The sequence below is a fragment of the Convolutriloba macropyga genome, chromosome 5 (genome assembly GCF_964194025.1).
Source record: "Convolutriloba macropyga chromosome 5, txConMacr16.3, whole genome shotgun sequence".
Taxonomy (NCBI): Eukaryota; Metazoa; Xenacoelomorpha; order Acoela; family Convolutidae; genus Convolutriloba; species Convolutriloba macropyga.
Window position 1 is genome coordinate 28,836,830 of NC_134472.1, and position 22,842 is coordinate 28,859,671.

General features: G+C 36.1%; 1 protein-coding gene across 9 annotated transcripts in view; it reads right to left on the reverse strand.

Annotated features, from left to right (window-relative positions):
* The window catches only part of LOC142339295 (uncharacterized), a 44,071-nt gene that overhangs the window by 14,016 nt on the left and 7,213 nt on the right, over positions 1 to 22,842 (reverse strand). For all 9 annotated transcript variants that reach the window (XM_075389222.1, XM_075389226.1, XM_075389225.1 and 6 more), the window contains 5 exons: positions 14,044 to 14,287; positions 10,228 to 10,302; positions 7,086 to 7,133; positions 5,449 to 7,003; positions 3,138 to 3,186 (listed from right to left, as the gene is read on the reverse strand). In XM_075389222.1, coding sequence (XP_075245337.1) covers positions 3,138 to 3,186; positions 5,449 to 7,003; positions 7,086 to 7,133; positions 10,228 to 10,302; positions 14,044 to 14,232 — 1,916 coding nt within the window. In that variant the 5' untranslated portion in view covers positions 14,233 to 14,287. The remainder of the gene's footprint in view (positions 1 to 3,137; positions 3,187 to 5,448; positions 7,004 to 7,085; positions 7,134 to 10,227; positions 10,303 to 14,043; positions 14,288 to 22,842) is intronic.

A 22,842-nucleotide genomic window follows, 5' to 3' on the forward strand; every position in this document is an offset into this window, starting at 1 on the left:
ATAGGCTTACCAAGAGCTTCACTACCGTATGGAATAAGGAAACAATCAGCTACAGAGCAAAGCGCCATTTCGGTTGTTTTTTTAATTTTTCTGATACAAGTGGGCTAGTGGGATCAAAACTTTCAACACTGCGTTGTCCAGATCTAGAAGCCCTCCCTAAAATCAATTTCGCTTATTAGGTCAAAGCCAACAGACGAAACGCATAAATTCCGACAAATTTGGAATTTTAAATAAAATGGGCCGACTTTTAATGAACGGCATGGAAGCGAGTATATACCATTAAAATTGAGTGTCGTGGAGTTTCTGGCAGAGGCTTGGATATCAGATGCTTCCAGAGTAAACGATTGGCTCAAATTGCTGCGCGTTTCGAAAAGAATCGTAGCCCGCAAGAGGGGCAAAAAGAGCTTAAAGATTATTATTTTGCAAAGAAGCGACTGTATGCCAAATATACGTTCCGTTTGTGCCTTGGGTTACTAAAAATGGCGAACAAAAATCACTTACAGGAAGTCTGGGATTCTGAAAATTACGCCGTTGATGCTGACAAGATATAGTTCCAGCACATTTGCAAAATTTTTCAGCATGATCTCTTTTGCAACCATAGCAGATGATTGATCAAGTGAATCTGACTTTCCTATCGTTGTTTACTGACAAAAATTTCTGTCTTGTGGATTCATGAACGGTGGTCGGGCAGATAACTTTTGCCTTTCCCTAACTTTAGGAGTGGCTAGGCGGTTTGCGTCTGAGGAACGCAGACATTTTAAACAGTGAACTGGCTTTGCAGCGCGATATTTTGTTATATGAGCGAGAGTGCAACTGATTGTTCATTTTCTCCGCCATTCGTTTGTTGACAGTTCGGAAAAGAGCCTCAAAAAAATTAAAAGCAGCCAAAGGGTTAGCGGTCTCATATGTTTGAGCTTCAAGGCAGAAAAATTGCGTCGAAATGTAGAAACCAAGATCTGAAGTAATGTCGGCAGGCTTGTTTTTAGATAATTCAAGCCAAACCTGAATATTATAAACCTCAATTAGCAGTTAAAGCACGCTGTGAACTCTGATTGCTTTCGTATCTTGTGGGTAGGTAGGCATCACTTGCTAAATATTTTAACACGGCTAAAACCAGACTCTTTTTTTGGATTCACTTTGCAGTGTTTTAGAAAGCGAAGAGCCACGAAACTCAGGTGCTTCCTGATATTGATGTAAACTAATTTATAAGTCAATAAGTTTTTTCAGTAGCGTCCTCGAACGACTACCAGATTTCAATGGCACGGCCTCGAAACGCCAAGGAATTATTGTGCCCCTTTTATGAACGTTAATTTGTTGGCGGCACCAACTACTTGCGGAGTGTCATCGGTATTTTAAGCAATTTAAAGCAAATTTTGAGCTCGAGAGTTCAAATTGGGTTATCTAGGCGTGGATATAACCGGTACTTGTACCACTTAAATGCTCTGATAGAAGTTTCGTTTCAAGAGATGCGTCAGTCATCACTATTCTTCACAGCAAAAACTGCTGGTATAAAAACTTAGACTTTCAACTCAGACGGGTGAGTCAGATAGCGTTTGTCACTATGTGAGAAACCTGAAAAAAGCTGTCTGGACTCTATGGATCTCTCCAACTTTTCAAGGATTTTAGTCGGCCTGTCCTGGGCCGAATACCGTTTATACATTTAAATATGTAAACATTAGTTATCTGCCGAGCAGGCCAGAAACAGAGATTTAAATAAATTGTTGCTACATCCTTAATCAAGTTTTGAAATTTGTAGAATTTGAAAACCTTAAAAAATACAGAAAGAACCCGTTAACAACACATCGGACTATAGTGTTTTAGAAGGAGTACAATTGCCGGATTCAAAAATTGGGTTGTTTTCGGCTTCTGTTTTATAAAAACTTTCTATCGGATATGATCTTGCATCTCTGGCTTTGCTCCATTCCAGAAACAGATAAAATTACCTGAGTAACATTTAAATTAAATTAATTGTCGAAAAAACAGCAAAAAAATCAATAAAACAGCTTGACTTAATTCAGACATCGCAGAAAAAAATTATGATTGAGCAAATATTGGAAACAATTTGGCCAACGCTGCTATCAGCATCGCATCCCTGAGTTATTATGTCATGATTATACACATTCTATGTGATAAATGGATAAATGCCAAAAAGTACTCCCATCATAGGCATTAAAGTAGCAAAATAGCTATTCTGCTATTGAGATAAACTAAAAGTTAAAAGATGAATAGCCAATTATGAAACAACTATAATCAAACGTTGACCGCAAGGTCTTCTAGGGAATGGGGTGTTACATACTCAACTTTGTTTTAAACATCCATAAATATTTTGCGTTTCTAAGGAAAAAACCTCAAATATTTGTTACAAAACCTCAAAATAAGAAAAATTGATTACAAAGCTGTCAATAGAGACTTTTACAAATTTAATTGGCTCACAATTAAATCACTTGAAAATAAGTAGTGATTAGTAATGAAATTGATGAATTGGTACCTAAACGTTGTCCTACTTCACGAACGGTAATACATGGGAAGCGATTAATAACATAAGCAGGCTCAAAATCGCGTTATAATAAAAAAAAAGAGAACTTCCAAATAATGTAGTGAACCAATCCTGTTTTTTTTTCTATTGTGATAGATAGATACCAAGTCCTACGGGCTGCTGAGTATGGCCCTGCCCAACTATGCAAGGCCAAACAGTGTATACTTTCTGGTCTAAACAGGCTCTATTGACGGGGAACGAATTGAGCGCAAAAGAAGTGCTAAATTTCTCGGCCGATGAGATCTGCTGACATTTTTCGTTATGACAAAATCCGCTTGCATCTTACTGAGAGAACATTTATATTTAGGAAAATTTTACAGCAAAAAACACCTGATCATAAAAACTTTCTAAGGCTTTTGGGATTTAAATTTTTCAAAGCTGTAAATATGCTGTTTGGCCATTTTAAGTCTTGTGACCGTTTCTTTGAGAATCAATCAGCAATTTTACTGTTTAATGGATTTTATCTAATTTTTATACGCATTTTTACTGGCATATTTAAAGTCGAGCCTCAATTTTGCATGTTTCTCTGTGAGATGTTGGTTATAAAATTGGCCTCTGATTGCCGTGTTATTATTTGAGTGTTAAAAAATGGAATACTAACCACCAGTCATCAATGTCCAGAAACACTGGCTGCAGTGGTTGTCCCATGCCTGAAACAGTCCACATATACTGGAAAGAAGCACAAATGGTTTTCACTTTTTTGCACGATAGAGAAAGATGTGGTAGAAGAAATGAGAGCGCGAGGACGACTAGTGTTTTTAATTAACAACATCCTCGCAGCACCGGAAAGCAACACAAAAAAACAACTTAATCCAAATTTTAAATCAGTCATCAATTGTATTTCCCATAGCTTAGGACTCAGAATTACCCTGCTCTATGATGGCGAGAAAATTTTGGTCATTATGTTGCAGCAGTTTAGAAAACAAAACTTTTTCTACCTCTATAAAAAAATTTAATTTTCTGTTTATAAAAAATTTACTGTTAAATTAATTGAACTGAAAACAAATAAAGGCCTCGTTCAGAAATCCCACTAAATCGGACTGCTAATGTGAGCAGAGAAAACATCAAAATCTAATTTAATTCTGAAGTATGAGTGTTGAAATAAAGAAAAACATTTTTTGCTCTTTTCTCGTGACTTCCCTTTACCGTTGCAATGTTTCTGAATGTCCTTTAAACAACCAATTTGTCATGACACTAAAAACAAAATAATGGAGGGCTTCACTGAGGAAGTTTCACCATGTAGAGCACCAATTTGCGCAAGTGTACATGAAAAATGTTTTTTTTTCTTTTCCGAAAATCTTTCCGGATTGGAAATTATTCTTTATACCAAGTGAAAACTGTACAGGTGATCTCTTCATGCTTTCTCACAACTTTTGATGACTGAAATGGGTGGTCTGCTGGTGGTCTGACGTATTGTTAAAATTCTAAATTCAGCTGAAGCATCAGGATCAATGAACAAATTAGAGAATTGGAAAAAAAAAGTTTTGTTCTTTCTCGCCACCTGGTTTTCTGTTGTTCCCATTTCAAACATCCCATTTTTGGCCAAATCTGGGACATTTCAATCCAATAATCTTTCAAACGATACATAGAATGTGGATCTTAGGTTGAGCGTACGTGGTCAGAAAACTAAAATGAAATTCAGTTAATCTTTAAAAAATATAAACTTTTCATTTTTCTCTTTGTTAACTTAAACAATAATCGTCCCATAGCTTTGCGTTGAATCGAACAGTCTCTGTTAAAAAAGGCCCTAATTTCCAGGCAAACTGGTTTCTTTGAGAGGCCGGAGATACCACCAAAGAGATAAACATTCTTTTTCAAGTTTTTTTCCTTCCTCTCCAGATAATTCGTTTTCTGTATGCTTCTTGTACATCAGGAGTATCACAGTTGTTCGTTTAGGTACGGCTTCTGCAAATGAAATCAGAGAAATTAAGTAAAAGGCAAAAAATACATTTAACAATTCATTTATGGTTTCAAAGATGTTTCTTTTTCTTTGTATAAAATTTATGGTCTGTTTAACTTTTCGATTCCCAAGTCCTATAAAATTTTTCTGTTTTGTTTAATAAAAAAACAATTAAAATACAGAAGAGTAAAAGCCTATAATGGGTACTAGGAAGGAGAAAGAACTCGCGAAAAGTAAAAAATAACTTGTTTTTTTTCAGTATTAGCACAGTGAGAGCACGTAAATACATGACTAGCACGTAAACCTGGTCCCTAGCACTATATCTATTGATTATGCCTTCCATGTATGAACAAGTGTAAGCACTGTAAGCACATAAGTACAGAAAATCAAAACTGTGAACACGGAAGCCCTCTTTGATCCATAACATCGACTTGAGTTTTACACATTAATTGCATCAAAATGTAAAAGAATTGCAAGAAGGCAAAATCAGAAAAACTATTTTAAATTTTAATATTATCAAGGAAAGAACATTTTCAAGGAAAGGAATCTCAAATAGCGTATTTGAAAATCTGTGAAACGCACAGCACTTGATGTATTTCACGCCATGATTTATGCCTTTCCACCAATTTCGGAGCAACATATTCTTTTGAACTTTTCAGTTTAACAGTTTAATCGGCTACGCTCAAATCGGGCAGAGAAAAAATCAAATTAAAAAGACCAACACAAAACTAACAGAAAACTCCTATTTGAAAGCAATTGGTCAATGAGATAAACTTCATTTACTTTTTAAAAAAATAACAAGAACTGCAATGGGCATTGTTTGGGGATTGATAATGGGTCCCAAAACCCCCATTCTCTGGTTGAGATGATTTTCCATTATCAAGTTTTGTCTTAACCGTATTAGGAAAATTTCATTCTTTGTAACAGATAATTTACAGTTATAACCAAACACAGTTATACCTGCAACAGCTATCTTCTGTAAAATTAAAATTGAAATTTTTCTCGCACTAACATGAAACGGGTCCAAATTTAAATACATCTGCTGTGACTACTCTTCTTCCCTTTTTGTCCTTCCATGGGAGGACCTTGAACCCCTGAACAATCCCTTTGTGCATTACTTGTGTTTGCTCTTCTCTGTTCTGTTTAGCATACACCTTGAAAACCAACTTCCGAATAAGGAAATTTTCGTCAGCAGTTGCGGCATACTCCTTTAAATAACTTCCATATTGCGTTCTGAAGTTGTCGAGTAAATTTCGTTGGTCAGGAGTCAACACGGGGAATATCACGACCTGCCGATTCGGGCTAGGGTAATCTTGGGAATAATTTGCTCCTGGTTCTTCTTGTACTCCCTCTTCATCCACTAACACTTCCATATCAGCAAGCAGATTATTGATCAATTCTTCATCTGTCATCTCATTGGAAGGCTGCGAGTTTTGTTGGGTTGGAGTTGTATGATTAGAGGAGCTCGTCATTGTATTCTGCGAGGCTGGGTTTTCATTAGGTGATTGATAAATTCCGGGAAAATTCATGCCATTATTGACGTATCTGTTAGGGGCCACAGAGTGCGAGTCGACAGCAGCATTTGGTAGTGGAGGTGATGGTGGTTGTTGTTGTGGCTGCTGATGTTGGTGAAGGTTATGATGAAAGCTCTGGTGTCCATGTACACCTTCGGCAAATGGAGTAGTTCCAGACTGTACATACCCACTAAGTCCGTTCACACTTGGATCAACGTAGGTTTCTGGATTGAGTTGAGATTGGATAGGTTCCAAATGCCTCGGATCAGTGAAAACCTGCTGACCACTCAATTGACCAGAGAAAGTTTCTATATTAAGATTTCTGCTCACATCATATTGAGGATTCATCATAGCGTTGAAACTTTCCTGTGAAGCAGAACTATATCCATGTTGCTGCTGCGGGTACTGTTGTTGTTGTTGCGGGTACTGTTGTTGTTGTTGCGGGTACTGTTGTTGTTGTTGCGGGTACTGTTGTTGTTGTTGCGAGTACTGTTGTTGTTGTTGCGGGTACTGTTGTTGTTGCTGTTGTTGTGGGTACTGTTGTTGTTGCTGTTGTTGTGGGTACTGTTGTTGTTGCTGTTGTTGTGGGTACTGTTGTTGTTGATGATGCTGCGGGTAGTGTTGTTGTTGTTGGACGCTGTTGTCAATTACTTGACTTTGATGAGGTGCAGTTGGGTACATAGTGGGGACAGCTTGAACTTGAGTTTGAGACACACCAAAATATGCTTCAGCCAAGAGACCACTGGGTTGCGAAGATGGCCCATAAATGACTTCAATATTTCCATTACTATGATCAACTCCGCGATTTTGATAACTGGAATTTTGAAGCGTCGTGACATCTCCTTGAGCTATAACTTCAGCTGAACTTTGTAAAGATTCCACCCTTGCTTCCTCATCAATTGCATTGCGTTCCCTGACATTTCTGACTCTACCAGTTACATTTGGCATACTCTTGAACTTATATCTCTTCACTTGACTCTGCAACTCAACAGGAATCGTGTCACACAAGTCGTCTAGTTTGTCTGAGGTACGAACTGCGGCTTTAAAATTCGCCTGCAAAAATACAGGTTCAACACCAATGTTAAAAGAACCATCATGTACTTTTGACAAAAGTGGCAAAAATTTCAGCACTCACTTTTGGACTATTTGAGTTGGGTCTCACAGCAACCTCCCTTTTGTATGCCTAAAACACCGTCAATTAACATTAAGCGAGCCAGTAATGAAAGCTAATTAAAGTGGTTAAGCTAATCAGTAACAAAAAAGAAGCTGAAATTGCCACCTCATTAACTTAATATTAACCTCAATATTACACTCTAACAAAAGTCTGCCTAACTTTATCAGCAAGGTTCACAGGGAAGAACTATCGCAAGTAACGATACCTGCAATTTTACCTGCTAAAATTGAATACAAGCAGTTTACCTAGAAAATAAAGCCTAGAATTTACAACCTGCAAAAAATTAATATACAATTTTGGATGGTAAAAGGCTTCAATGACTGCTGTATCGTGGGAAACAAAGGTCAATTTTAAAATTAACTAGACTCATATATCATCACAAGCAAATTCTTCTTGAGAAATGATATTACCAGGAAACTTCGCGGGAAAGCTTACGAGGGACCGAAAATTTTGTTTAAGGTTTCGCGTGAAATTCTTTATGTCGTCGCGTATATAATTGCAATGTTTATAGTGTACTAATATTTTTGAAAACAATTTATTATCATTTCAATTATTATTGGCCGTGGCAACAGCTGCAGGGAAACGGAATGGCGGGCTTGTAACACAACCTCCAAATGAACCAGAACAATTTTCTGCGACTAAGAGTAGCCACCGATTATTTAAGACGGCTCGTGCGAGACTGTGCTTAGCACAGAATGTACCAACATACGTCTTACTGTTATGAAGAAATTAATTTATCTTTCTCCTGAGAGAAAACTCCTTTGACAACAAGTTTTGTAAAACTCAAGTAAAGCAATTGTTTGAAGCAACCATGATTACAAATTTCTTCAACATCAAAACTTATTAACAACCCTCATTTTGATATGATTTAAACAGATATGTGATTACATGCAATGTCAATTATTTTGCAACATAAGGCAAATGCTCAGAAAATTGAACAAGAGCAATCAGACAAAACAAATGCTCTTGAACAAACGACTGACTTTTTTCTCATCTATTTTCTATCTCAAGGAAAATTTTCCTCACAGATGAAACATCTACAATATAATTAGACAAAATGCAATTGAAGTCTTATTTTCTCTGAAAAAAGGTCACCGAATATCAAGAAATCGTCACAAAATAGAGTTTATTATTTTTTTGGTAAGAACTTTGGTTAAAAGTTATTCTTGAATCATATTTCTGAAATTTTGACGAATTCTAATTTTGCACGAGTTAAATCAAACCAAAATAAATCTTTCAAGGTTTAGGTGACAAATCAAAGAATTAGTATGAAAGAAAAGTTTTCTTACAATTTTTGTACTGAATTATTAATTTTTTGTATGTTAATGACTCACATATGTGGACTTTTATGTTGAATTAACTTTGAGTCAACTGCAGAAACAAAGTTTCAAGGTCAACCAGGAAAGATTTGAGAGAACGGTTGCGAGGTTTGCAAAGACAATATTGTAATATTGTGTTTTTTTTTCCTAAAATGACTACTTTTTCTGTTCCTATTATTACACTTTCTCCATATAAGACCACTTGGTCTAAATCATAGAAGAATAAAACCCTTAATTAAATGATGAATAAGATTTTGACCAGTATAGTGCAGCAATTTAGAAAAAACTTTGTTTCAATATTTGAAACGAAAACAAAAAGGTCTCCTTAATAAATCCCATTCAAACGTAACGCTAATTAAAATAAAATTATTATAGCAGCGCAGTCATGCAAGTCATTTTCATTCAGAATTAAGGAGGTTGAAAAAAGAAAAACTTTCCTTCGTTCCATCCACAATTCTTGCCGTTTCTATTGTTATATTTTTGAACGTCCCTCAAAGAAAAAATTCTGTTTTATGGCATATTATTAGATAAACAATGATCTCCTTCAATGTGAAAGGTTTTACAATGCAATTAATTAATTTGAGAAAAATCTTACATAACAAAACTCTGTTTTCATTTTTGCGAAATTTTCTTTATTTGATTTTCTTACTTTCTAATTAAAGTGAATGTGAAGTGGTAATCTCTTCTTATTATAACAGATTCGGTTGACTAAAATGGGTCGTCAGCTCGAGGCCAACAGATTGCTGAAACTCTAAAGTCATCTGAAGCATCAGGATCAACCAAAAGAATAAAGAAATGGAAATACAAAATTTTTTTCTTTCTCAACACATTTTTCTGTTGTTCCCGTCTCAAAAACCTCATTTTCGGTCAACTATAAGTCATTTCAACCAACTCAATTTCAAGAAAATGAGATGTGGCGTTTAGGCGTAGCGTAAGTGCACACAGAAATTATAAAAATGAGATAATTTCTTTAAAAAATGTAAACTTTCGACCTTTCGTTCTTAACTCGAGAAAAATATTAAAAAGTTCCCATATCATTGCCATTGAATCAAATAGTCTATGTTATTGAGACCTTAATTTTCGCATAAACATTTTTCACGTAACTTTTCTTTTTTTCAGGAAAATTTCTTTTCTGTAGTTTTCTTCTGCATTCGAGCAATTATGTTAGTAGAATTTAATAATTCATTTTTTTTGTTCAACGCCCACACCGAAAAAAAATTTTTTCTTTTCGTGCTTTCATTTAAGTTTTTAAACACCTATCCTTTTCCAACCTGCAACAAAACTCCTAGTTTTCTTGCAAAAACCAAAATTAGCCTCTAAGGGCTACAAAATTGTTTTCTCTTATTCTCTCCACAATACTTAAGCAAGCCCTAAAAATTTGACTGAAGTCAAAAACCGGCCTTGCATATATATATATATATATATATATATATTCCACCATTTTGAAAAAAAAATATTGGAACAACAATCTTGAGTAGACTTGGATTTAGACTCGCAAGTCTACGCCACGGCGTTCACAAGGCTAACAAGTATAAAAAACGCAAAATAATGGCTCTGAATGAGAACTGCAATTAGACTTGCCCAGTACTGAAACTCACTTGGCGTCAAGTACGGGTTCCATATTCAAATATTGCAAATAGTTCACAGAAAATTTTCCGGTTTGATTGGAGGCTAATCGTACAGACTTCAAACAATTCTGCATACAACGTTAATATGTTGTCGGCACTAGAGCATATTAGCATTGCGTTGAAACCTGATAACTGATTAATGAAATCTTAACTGACCTCAAAGAGGTAATCGTTTTCTGTGTCATTGGATGATGACCTGCCGTCAGCACATTTGAACTCGAACACCAGCCGCTGAAACCTCAATGAAGATTATTTAACCACAATACTTATGATTGAAAAGGCCTACTCGAGTTGTGCTTGGCACAGAATGTTCTAACATCCATATACAACATATCAAATTAAAAGGTTTCTACAGAAACTTTTGCATGGGAAGCCTATTAAGACCGCTAATAAAAATATTGAGATTTGAGTACTTTTTGAACTGTACATGGATCGAAAAATAAAATTCTCAATTTAAAAAAAATAAAAATGTCAATTTTCAAGGTTTTTTTGCTAGGGACACTAAAATTAACCTTGTTTGCTATTTAGAGGTTTGTATGCGTTTCGCGAAAGATGATTGAAAGAATTTAACATTTTCGTTTTTTGTCTTTCTTATTATCACAAATGTCGGCTTTCCGGAAGAGATTAAACAAAATTTTTTGGACAAACGTCCTCGAACAAGAAAACTTAATAAAGGCCGTCGTTGAGTTGCAACTCTTTAGCAGCAAACTGGCAAACCAGAAATCAGAAAGCTCATAAAAACTTGATGGCAACGCATAGTTTTCGATTAAAATAATTCAATAACTTGGCACCTGTGATCTCAGTGAACTCCTTTCGCATTTTCGTTTACAATTTGAAAATTTCAACGAAAATTTCAAAGCTCGTCTTGTTGAAATGTCTGACCGATATGCAAAAAAAAGCGAAGAGATAAGTATTTGTGTGCATTCTATTTATTACAAATCTAAGAAGTTTAGTGAACATTAAATTGGTGAGCAGTTCAAGAAATTGTATTTCTCAAAAAGATGAGTAACAATCTTTGGGTAATTCGGGAACAAAATGAGGTTGAGATTTTTTGTCTGCAACAGAGCTAGTGGTTCAAGGCCGGTAATTTTAACACAAATTTGAACACAACATGTTGGCTTAATTTAATTTTGACGAATAAAACTACAGTAAAACAATTTTTTGAATATAGTTCTTTAATTTTGACATTACTCCAAATTGAATTGATAACCTTTTTTACATCATCAATGAGCCCCGTACATTTCACTTTCTTGAAAACCTAAACGCACTCCAAGATGGTTGCAACTATCTTATCCAGGTATATTAAGAAAATAAAATCATTCTACTACAAACAAAATTTATGAACATTGGAGGCACTGTTACCTATTTTAAAACTCATTTGACAAGTTATTTTAGGATTAAGAGACAAACTTTTGGCGTCGCAGCATATGTCCCTACATTAACTAAATCTTTCTGTTTTGACTCGAAGTCATATATGACTGCCGAAAAAATGGCATCATCTGTAAAAAAGAAAGGTTCTACAGACCTGGCACAAGTCTGCAGGCCATTTTATGTACATCAAGCCTTATGGAACACAACAACCTAGCTTCAAAAAAATAGGAGTTGCAACTATTGATTGAAACACATCGCTTTCATATAAATAATCACTAATCCAGAAAAATTACATGCAAGAGCCTCATACTATAATTTAAGAAAAATTTTCTGCGTTGACGGTTGCAACTCCCGGGTGGACCAAATGTTGTTATCTTGAATTCGTTCCTCTTATGAATTCCTAATGTCAAAGATGAAAAATATTTAAACTAAACTAGTAGGCTTTTGACTGCGACTTTTTCATATATGAAAAATCTAAGTTACTTCAGAAACAACTGGAAAAAACACAAAATGTAAATTTGGCATACGCCTTTATCGATAAAAAAGTTGATCTTCCAAGATGTTGCAAGACATTGCCAGAATCTTCCAAGATTATCATTCTAAATGACAGTTAAATATCAAGATCTTGAGAGATAAACTATTTCTCTTGCCGGACTACTCTTTCGAAGTATAAACACTATGATTAAAAATTGAACGAGTTTCAAAAAACGATCGGCATATGATGTATACAATGGCAAAAAAAAATTTTGAATGAAAAATTATCTTATACTAAAAACTGGACGCTAAATGTACAAAATAATACTATGAAATTAAAGAGCAATAACACAAAAATAAATAAAATTTATAACATGAAAATAGAAATTAATTTTAAGTAAAAAAAACTTCGAAGTTGAAATTATTTTTCAAAAAAGTACAGCAAAACACAATTTTAATCGAACTCACAAAGTTTGCGTTAGGGCATAAGATTGTGCCATGAATATAATGGAACAAATAACGGTAAATGGAGTAGAATTCTTGGATTTTCTAATCAATTTGCAGTTTGTTGAATCGAAGCAATTTTTGTAATTTCGTTAATTTATAAATTTAGATGTCAATGTGTTATTCAATTTGCGTAACTCGCTCTTGAACGGTTTCTGCAAAAAATGATGGAACAAATACCTATCACAGCTATGTAAAGCAATCACAACACAGCTCGATCAGAACAAACTGGGACCAATCTTGCAAGACAACCTCCAGTCTTGCAAGATATTGCAAGACAACCTTCCGTCTTGCATGAACTTGCCAGATAACCGTCTTGCAAGATCTTGCAAGATAATCTTTCATCTTGCGAAATACTGTATCTTACAAGATAGGTTTTTTTTCTTGAAAAATAGTACGAGAAAACCTTTTTATACAAGAAACTTCTGAAGAGATTTTACAAGATAACATTCTGGTCTCGACAAAGGTGTTCAAAAAAACGAGAGAAACAAAAAGCACAACATGACATTCTTTTCTTCGAATCCTACTTTTCTGCTTTGGTGGAACTGCTTATCGATCCTAGCAAGTATTTTTATAAGCATACAGTCGGAACAGAAATTGTTGCTTGGCTAAAAACTAACACGATAAGATTTTCCTGATTTAATTAATATCTAAAAATTAAAAATGTAAGAATTTAACATAATCTCTGACATTATCGCTATTTGAATTATGAATAAATTTTTTTCTTCTTTGCCTGCAGGGATAAATTATAAATTCCTTGGTTTATGCCGGGATCACATTTATTTCTTTGGTTCCATAGACGTAATAGGAAATACGATGATAACAGAGAAACGACTACCCGGTGATATACAAAATGCCTGGCAGAAACCACTCGATCAGCACTACTAGCTAACCGTCAACAAAACCAAGCAATAAATTTGAGAAACATGTCGTTTTCATACTTACTTTTATAAAGTCTGAACTGGCGTCCCCGTAAAAAGTGAAAAACTGATTTTAACTTCATCGATTTTGAATTTTTGAATTACAAACTTTATTAACTCGGATCTAGTATTTATCCGCTTCAGCCTTTAACAATTGGAGCGAAAAATGGACACGATTCTAGCTTTTGAAAAATTAGAGATAGAAGTGAAAGAGTGCAAACAGCAGAATTAGAGTTAAATTACACCCTTATTCCACTCCAATTGTAAATGGGACAGCACTTTATTCGGAATATTTCACGAGTGACATTAGAGGAAGTATAATTAATCCATAAACTGGGTTCGAAGCACCCTACGATAATTTTCTTTCACATCGGGATACCCTATAATCTCACGTTTATTTCCAACTTAATTTTGTGGAAATTCACTGTTACTTCACCGCTTTAATCCAAAAAATTGGTGACCTAGCGATCGAAATAAATTTTTCCACGGTTTTTGCCAAATTTCAACGATATCTTCACCAAGAATTGTTTTTCATTTCTCAAAAGTCTTTGCACTGCAACTCTGTCATAATATTTTTTATTTTAGCATAATTCCCGACCCTCTTACATCCAAACGGGAGGATGCTAAGGAGAACATTTTCCCGGCTGGCAAAATTCTCGTTTAAAAAGTTCTCTATCTAAGAAAAGCAGGAGAATTCACTAACGTCTCGGTCGACCCACTTGATGAGACCATCCGCACAGATTGGACAAGAGCAAGTGACGTCACCAATAAAGTGACGTCCACCGTGATCTTGGCTCAGGGGGAGTATAACATTACTGTAATGATGTTCACACTTCTCGTAGAGGAAATTAGCAAGAGTAATCACCTGGCGTGTGTTAATTTGATCTGCCATGAGCTTCCAAATTGTCAGATGTTATTACGTCACATTTCTTGGCCTGTGCTCAATACTAAAAAATTCAGTGATTAAATTCAATATTTATAATGTAACTTTAAAATAAAACTGCCGTCTCAAATTTAATGAAAATGGAGTTTCATAAAAGTCGATCTTGGAAAAGAAGTCAGTGAACAAAAACATCCTTCTGATTTATTTTTTCTACCATTTTTATCACTTTTATTGAGCCGAAAATGTTGGTTACCCGGAAAAGAACAGCATATCACAAAAAAGGTTGAACGGCATGTTTAAGTTCGAACTATGATGGATGTCGAAAAATTAACAAAAAAAAATAACCCTTCGTGGACAAATTCTATTACAAATATAAGGCATATTTATAGGCTTCCACATTAGGCCTTGGGTTGCTAAAAATTTTTTTTTGGCTGCGTGAAATTGAGCCAAAATATTACTTTTCAAAAACTATTGCGGAGAATTAATACCAGCAGTAAGACAAATGTCAGGCTCTAGCTTTAAAATGGAGATAGAGAGCGACGTCTCCATGCTTCTTTTTGAAAAAAAAACTATTACGGCGACAAAAATTATCAAACTTATTGAAGAACTCAATTTGTGAAAAGCTAACGATTGGTGGGGGACAGAAACTTCTAAAACACTGTTTTTTGTAGGCAAAAACTTGTTATTTTTTAGCTTTTGCAGTACAAAAAATTTGAAATGTTTCTCGCAATTTTAGAGGGAGACGGTAAAATTTATGTTGCTTCGACCGAAGGAAAAAAAAGACAATTGAAATTGTCAATTTCGCGAAATCAATGAAAACTTGTTTTTTACAACTCCTGCTAGCTGAAATATTGTTAACATATTTTATCAATTTTACTCCTTCAAAGAAGTTTTTGTCTTTAAAAAACCAAAGGTGGTTAGATAAACATTCATTTTTTTTATAATTTCGAGAGAATGAATAACTGTTTGATTCGGCGAGGTTAACAAGACAATGTTCAGTGTTTAAACAATTAGTGCAGAACTGTTGGAGTTTGTGGTACAGTAGTACATTTCATTCTGGGGCTAATGATTTGGTATAGCAAATCAAGTTACGTTAGTTAAATTTAATCTAGTTCATTTTCCTTCGCCATTTAATTTGATCATAATTTGAGTTCTTGTTTGAAGATCAAATCTTGAGTTTTCACGTTTTAACAATTTGTTTATATCCTGTGCCTGATAACTTTGTCTGTTCATATTGTTCATGTCGTCTCGCGATCTTGAGTTGCCGCAATTGGAATGCAATTGTAGTGATCAAATTGTTGATCAATTTTAGTTATTTAAATTTTATTTCATTCTGCTCATTTTCTTAATTCAAATTAGTTGTCTCTCTCTTAAACTAGATTTTGCTCCGCCAAATCATTAAAGTGTACCAAACAAATTTTAGTCCTATTTCGCTAAGCAAAATACCAGTTTAATAATAGAACTAAATTCCGCTCCGCCAAATCGAAGCAAATTCTGTATTCAGAATATTGAATCGTTCAGCTACAAAATTAATAGTGAATTCGGCCCCCGAATTCACCAAATAATTTGGAATAGTAAATTGAATAATTCGGCACCGCGAATCAACCTAGATTAAAGATTGCGAATCTGTATGACATGGCGCAGTCAGCTCGTGAATCTCGAAAGACACCATTGTCGATAGAGCCATTTTGGGAACGCCCAACGTCGGACCCACCAATCAGATGGGAGAAATGGCGGATTAAAGTAAAGCTTACAATTCTCGCGCACGAGAATATCACACTGGACACGCTACTGCAACCGAAACCAACGATGGTACGATTGCCAGCTGAACCAAAGTATGAGATGCCAATTGAAGATGCAACACATGAAACGGAGAGAGACCGTCAGATAGGAAACAGCCAATTGAAGTTGCAATGGGACTTAAAATGTCAAAAGATAACAGAAGCGGGAGTACTATGCGGGAACGACCATGGCATCTTTGTGATCAAAAATGTGTGTCTCTTTTGTACCTTAGCATCGGTACAGAGGGAAGACGCTTACTAACACAAAAATTCCCTCATGACAATATTTATGACCTGAATACACTCAAACTTTGGGAGATGATGGAGATAGCTTTTATCCGCCCAAGAAATATCACATTTGATCGGTATGTATTCTTCTCACGGAAGCAGAAAAAGGGTGAAATGGTAGAACAATTCGACAGCATTTTGAAAGAATTGGCGGAAAATTGCGATTTTGAAAATCGTGAGGAGGTGATCATCAGGGACATTTTCATCACAAACATGTTGGATGATGATTATTCAACGCGAACTTCTCCGCGACACAGTTGACCCCGAATGAGCACTTAGTATTCCAGTCAATATGGAAATGTGCCATCAGAATCAGCAAAGAATATCATCAAATAAAGGCGCAACTGGCAATACGGTGATTGCAATACAATCATTCAATCGATTTCGCGGCGCGGCTGCACGTGGAAATCAGTCAAGCAGAGTAGTAGCTAACCGTGCAGCACTTGGTCAATGTAGAGGTTGTGGTCAAGATTGGACAACAACACACCGCCAGGTTTGCCCTGCTATGGGTAAGAAATGCAATCATTGTGGTTTGCTCAACCATTTCGCCAAGGTATGTCGGAAAAAACTTAATAATGCACGAAATTCACGTCAAAATAATCGTATTAACAATGTAGAAACTGCAGAAACTACAGATCAAAATACAAGTCAGGAAAATCAAAACGTAAATTATATTAATTATAATGAACAATTTATTTCTGACTATGATTCCTCGGACGACAATTACGTTGCGACAGTAGAAAACGTTAGATCACCGCCAATAGCGTTGCAAAATATGACGATAAAGATCGGCAACACAGATTATCACTTGCTCCTCGATTCCGGTAGCTGTTGTACGATCATCAATATGTCGCTCGCCAGAGAAATAATGTATAACTGTGCGCAATCACAATGGTCGGAAAAAAACCACTAGAATTAAAGTCTTTTTCTAATGATATTGTCGAAACTCTAGGCACATTAAAAACGCCAGTTCGGCGTAATGATTGGAAAATTCAGAAAGCAAAAATCACGGTCGTAGCTGATGGTTTTCGACCAATTCTCGGACGAGATCTCTTCGATAAATTAGGCATAACAATATCACAAAAACCTTGCCCGAATACGAAGTCAATAATATAGATTCACCTTGTGCAATTAAAAAATCGTTTGCAAAGGAATTTCCAGAATTAATCTCCCGAATAGGAAAATCAAAACATCACACGGTCAACTCAAAATTCCACAAAAATTATCGAGTTACACATTAAAAAGGAAGCAAAGTGCCAATTCATCTCCAACCAAAAGTGAAAATCGAACCTGAAAAATTGCTAAACGAAGGACATAATGAAAAACTAACTAATTGCTCTGATCAATTTTTTGTTTCTCCAATAGCCAATACGGTCAAAAAGGGTCTATCAATCAAAATAGCATTAGATTCCAAAATCCTGAATAAAGCTATTCACAAAAACAAGTATGAAATGCCAAATATAGACTCGCTAATTCAAACGAGTTCACAAACACTGTCAACCGCGCCGCAAGAGACGGCTTATTTTACGACTCTTGATTTGCAGTACGCATATAGCCAACTCAATTTACAATGATACGGCCCGCCATTGCAACTTCAACCTCGTAAGCTGAGATATGAGCGGCACATATCGTTTTAAAACTGTATTTTACGGCCTTACGGATATGCCGGCTGAATTTCAAAAAGCGATCGATTGTACTCTTGCAGGTCTGGATAACACTTTCTGTTTTTTGGACGATATATTAATAGTGAGCAGAGGAGGCATAGAAAACATCTCGATTTAGTACGAAAATGTCTGATAAAGCTAGATCAAGAAAATCTCCAAATAAATCTTGCAAAATGTCATTTCGTAAAAGATAAAATCGAATGCTTCGGACATAATATTACACAAACAGGTATAACACCATTGTCAAATAAAACAGATGCAATCGGAAAATTATCAGCACCTTCCAATCTCAAAAAACTCAGATCCTTTATGGGCTCAGTTCATCACTTAGAAAAATTCATTCCAAACTTGTCACAATTATGTTACCCACTTCGACCTATGCTTAAGGAAAATACAAAATTTATTGGGACGGATGAACATGAAAAACAGTTCACATTAATTAAAGAGAAGATTTCAGAAACAACCGAAAATAAGCATTTCAACCCGGACTTAGAAACACGTATAAAATGCGACGCTTCACGTAAAGGTTTGGGGTGTGCATTAGAACAACGAACCCCAAATGGTTGGCATACTGTGGCATTCGCATCGCGATTTTTGAATTCTGTGGAGGACAGATATAGCATTAATGAACTCGAACTGTTGGGTGTTGTCTGGTCCGTTGAACATTTTAAATATTATTTATACGGCAACCCATTTACCGTAATAACTGACCATAGGGCTCTTCTTTCAATCATGAGAGAAAATAGAGCTAATAAATCCTATAATAGTCGATTGACACGTTGGGTAGATCGACTACTGCCATTTAATTTTATAATTGACCATCTCCCTGGCTCAAAAATGGGATTAGTAGATTATATCTCTCGCGACCCTCAACAAAAAGCTGTTAATATATCTGCATACGACGAGCAATTTATAGTAGTAAAATTGGATTTGATTAAACTCAGTGCGAAACGCTTCTTATTAAATTCCGGAAAATTACGTCGATTTCGCAGCACGAAATCCGCTCACAAAACAAGCCTCAAATACTCCAAATTCCACTAACAAATTATGCAGTGAATTTGCACCGCGAAATCCAGAACATTCTTCAATTACGGAAAGTGATAACTCAATTAACAAATTAACACCAAATAACTCAAATTCTAATATCCAAATCGAGACAGCTAACATTCCTCATTCACGTTTGCCTTAACTCGCCCTACCGATCAGTCGCTATCCCAATTGAACAATTTTCAACGAACTGCCAATAAAATTAAAACAGGCTACATGATGTCACACTCAAACTCAGATGAAGAAACTTTGCTGCAAATCAAGCAATCGACGCCCTCCAAAGTGAGATTTGCGGACGAGGCAGGACAATCGACAGCCCCAGCGGTACCAGCAACGCCAGTCACTCCTAATACAGACACAACTGTAACGTCACCCTCAGTAGACGACCTCTACTTGGATACATTTAACTTCGCCCTTTCGAAGATCTTTTCTAGCACCCTAATGGCCAGTCTCACCACCAAAGATGCGATATTAAAGGAGATAGGAGACTGCATCTTAACTGAAAATGAAGATCGCTGCAAACAGATATCGCCGTACAAACACTCATTCTGGAAAGACCTTCATGTCAAGAATGTAGATGCCTACGTCGAAGCCATACATGCTACTCACCCTGGAATATGGGGGATGACAGATATGGCAAACCACGCATGGTGGCCGTACATGCACAGGGACATAGTCACAAAGACGGCAAAGTGCAATCCCTGTGTAAAAATTGTTAAAAATTTAAAGTCTAGTATTCCTGCTAATAAATGGTCACCATTAAAGTTATGCAAAGTTCCCAATGAAGAAATTCAAACTGATTTTGGAGGACCAATTTATAATGAAAAAAATCAAGAGATTTACTTTCTGGCATGTATAGATCGATTTTCAAAATTTCTAACAGCAGAAGTATTTGATAGAGCTAATGCAGATAATATTTTGAAATTCCTTCAAGAGTATGTTTTACTACACGGAATACTCCGTTCAATGAGACTAGATCAAGCTCGATGCAAAACGGGACAACAAATTAAAGCATTTTGTAATCAAAATAACATACAGTTAACTGAAGCGCCAATACACGATCACAGAGCAATTGGTTTAGTTGAGAGGCTAATACAAACAATCAAGAATCGCCTAGCTTTTACTAAACGGCGGCGCGAAATCAATTTAATGTGAAAGCATCAATAAATACAATTATTTACCAGCTACGAATATGCCGTCAAAAGACTATTAATATATCACCATTTGAAGCACATTTCGGTAGAAAGGCTAATACTCCATGAAGTAACATATCGACGAAACCTGACCCAAGTAGTCTGACATATAAAAATATTTTAAATCAATATTTAGATTTGGAGACAGTCAGATGGGAGGAACTAATTTCCGAAACAGAACTCGAATTAAACAGAGATAGATTGAGCAAAGACGCAGGAAAACGGAAAATTGAGGACCCAAACAAAGAATCCAGAGAGATACCTCATCCAGAAGTCGGACTTTCGGTGCAACGAACTGAAGCCTCCCTAGAATTTAAACTCGCCAAAAAGAGACCAAGAACGAAACGGTCCAAGAAAAGCCTGGGCGGGCTATATGATGTGTTAGCACCCGGTTCTTCGGTGTTGAAGACAGATAAATTTACATCAGTGATAAAGGAGCCTGGAAAAAGAGATGTGACCATTCGTAATTCAGATTTGGCTAAATTTGGCACAAAGGCCGAACGCCAAACGGAATTACAAGTGTATGTGAATCGACGACCAAAAACACTAACGGGAAATATTACTGAAGATCTTATTAGTCATCATGCAAAAGAGCCCAGAAAGAAATTAGAAGGAGGCAAACAAATGAAAAACCGGAAAATAGCAGACGATACCAGTGCGGTCTCCTCGATACATTCAAATTAACTCAAGCTCTTCGAGTACGAATGCCCACAAAACCAAAACAAACAGTTATAACAGCGCCACCAAAGCCACCAGCAGAAGTATCAAGTGATTTCGCGGTGCCAATGGGGATGCCGTCGTCATCCATTGAAATCGCGGAGCCCCCTAGTAGACCAAAACGGAAAGCTGCTACCAAGGCTTCAGCGGCACTGAAACCGTCAAAAAAAACAACGTTCAACGCCTTCAGTAACTGCGTCAGACGAATCAATTGCGTCTGTGCAAAATTGTCCATCCACAGCTTCAAGTTCCAGTGCACCCTCGCGAAACAAAAGGAGACAAATTATTAAGCAAACACAGATCCAAAACAGGTCCATCATTTCAGCTATAAAGACGGCCGCGCAGCTCAAAGTCAGCACAACGAATCAGATTTTACAGTCGGTCCATGCTCCCCAACACAGTCTTACCCCACACAGTACTATATTTCGCCTAACTACAAGGGACCAGAGGCATCAATGACGGTCGGCGAGACGGAAAGATTTTATGAGAGTGACAGTGATTAAAACTTGCCGAACGTTAAACTGCTTTGACTAAAACTTTCTGAAATGAAAACATTATAGTAGTAATTATAGTAACTAGTACATATATTATTAATTTTATGATAAATAACTTCGTCATTTATTTTGTCAAGGGGGAAATGTGGTACTGTAGTACATTTCATTCTGGGGCTAATGATTTGGTATAGCAAATCAAGTTACGTTAGTTAAATTTAATCTAGTTCATTTTCCTTCGCCATTTAATTTGATCATAATTTGAGTTCTTGTTTGACGATCAAATCTTGAGTTTTCACGTTTTAACAACTTGTTTATATCCTGTGCCTGATAACTTTGTCTGTTCATATTGTTCATGTCGTCTCGTGATCTTGAGTTGCCGCAATTGGAATGCAATTGTCGTGATCAAATTGTTGATCAATTTTAGTTATTTTAATTATATTTCATTCTGCTCATTTTTTTAATTCAAATTAGTTGTCTCTCTCTTAAACTAGATTTAGCTCCGCCAAATCATTAAAGTGTATCAAACAATTTTGAGTCCTATTTCGCTAAGCGAAATACCAACTTAATAATAGAACTAAATTCCGCTCCGCCAAATCTACGCATATTCTGTATTCAGAATATTGAATCGTTCAGCTACAAAATTAATAGTGAACTCGCCCCGCGAATTAACCAATTAATTTGGAATAGTAAATTGAATAATTCGGCACCGCGAATCAACCCAGATTACAGATTGCGAATCTGTATGACAGAGTTCAAAAATTGTCGGTACAGCTTAGTTTACGTCTGATCTGTTGATATACGGTTCGGTTTGAACAGGAAGTTTGATTCGACTGGAGATTTTTGATTCCTCGACGCTCAATCAAACTATTAAATAATTTATCTGGTCCCTTTACATTAGTGTCCTTGAGCATTATTGATTCAGCGTATAATGCAGAGATTGATACATTTTCACACTGAAATCGACACGTGGTTACAGTTGTAGTAATGGTTACGTGACTCTGCTTGAAGTCAATGGGAACTTCTGGCGTTTATCGAGAACCGCGAAGTGGTTCGAGATATTAAGTCAGAATTTCGAAGTGACTTCTGCAGAGTCACGTAACCATGCTCAAAACACGAAACGCGCACGTTTTAAAAGGACGAAGGTCAACTGAAGTCAACTTCTGGCTAAGTAGCAACTTCTGGCATTTTAACTTCTGGCACTGCAGACTTTCGGCATTTTAAAATCTGCACGTGAGTGTTTAATCATATTTACTATCAAAAAAGATTGTTTAATGCTCATTGGTAGAGTACGTTCTGAAAATTTCAAGGAGTCTTGGAATCAAATTTCAAGCTAAAAAGAGGCGCTTTCACCGACAGGTGCTGATCCTCTTCGTCTTCAGGTATCTTGTCTGTTGATTGCCGCTTTGGAGAGTTCCCTCAATGCATTCCGGTTTTT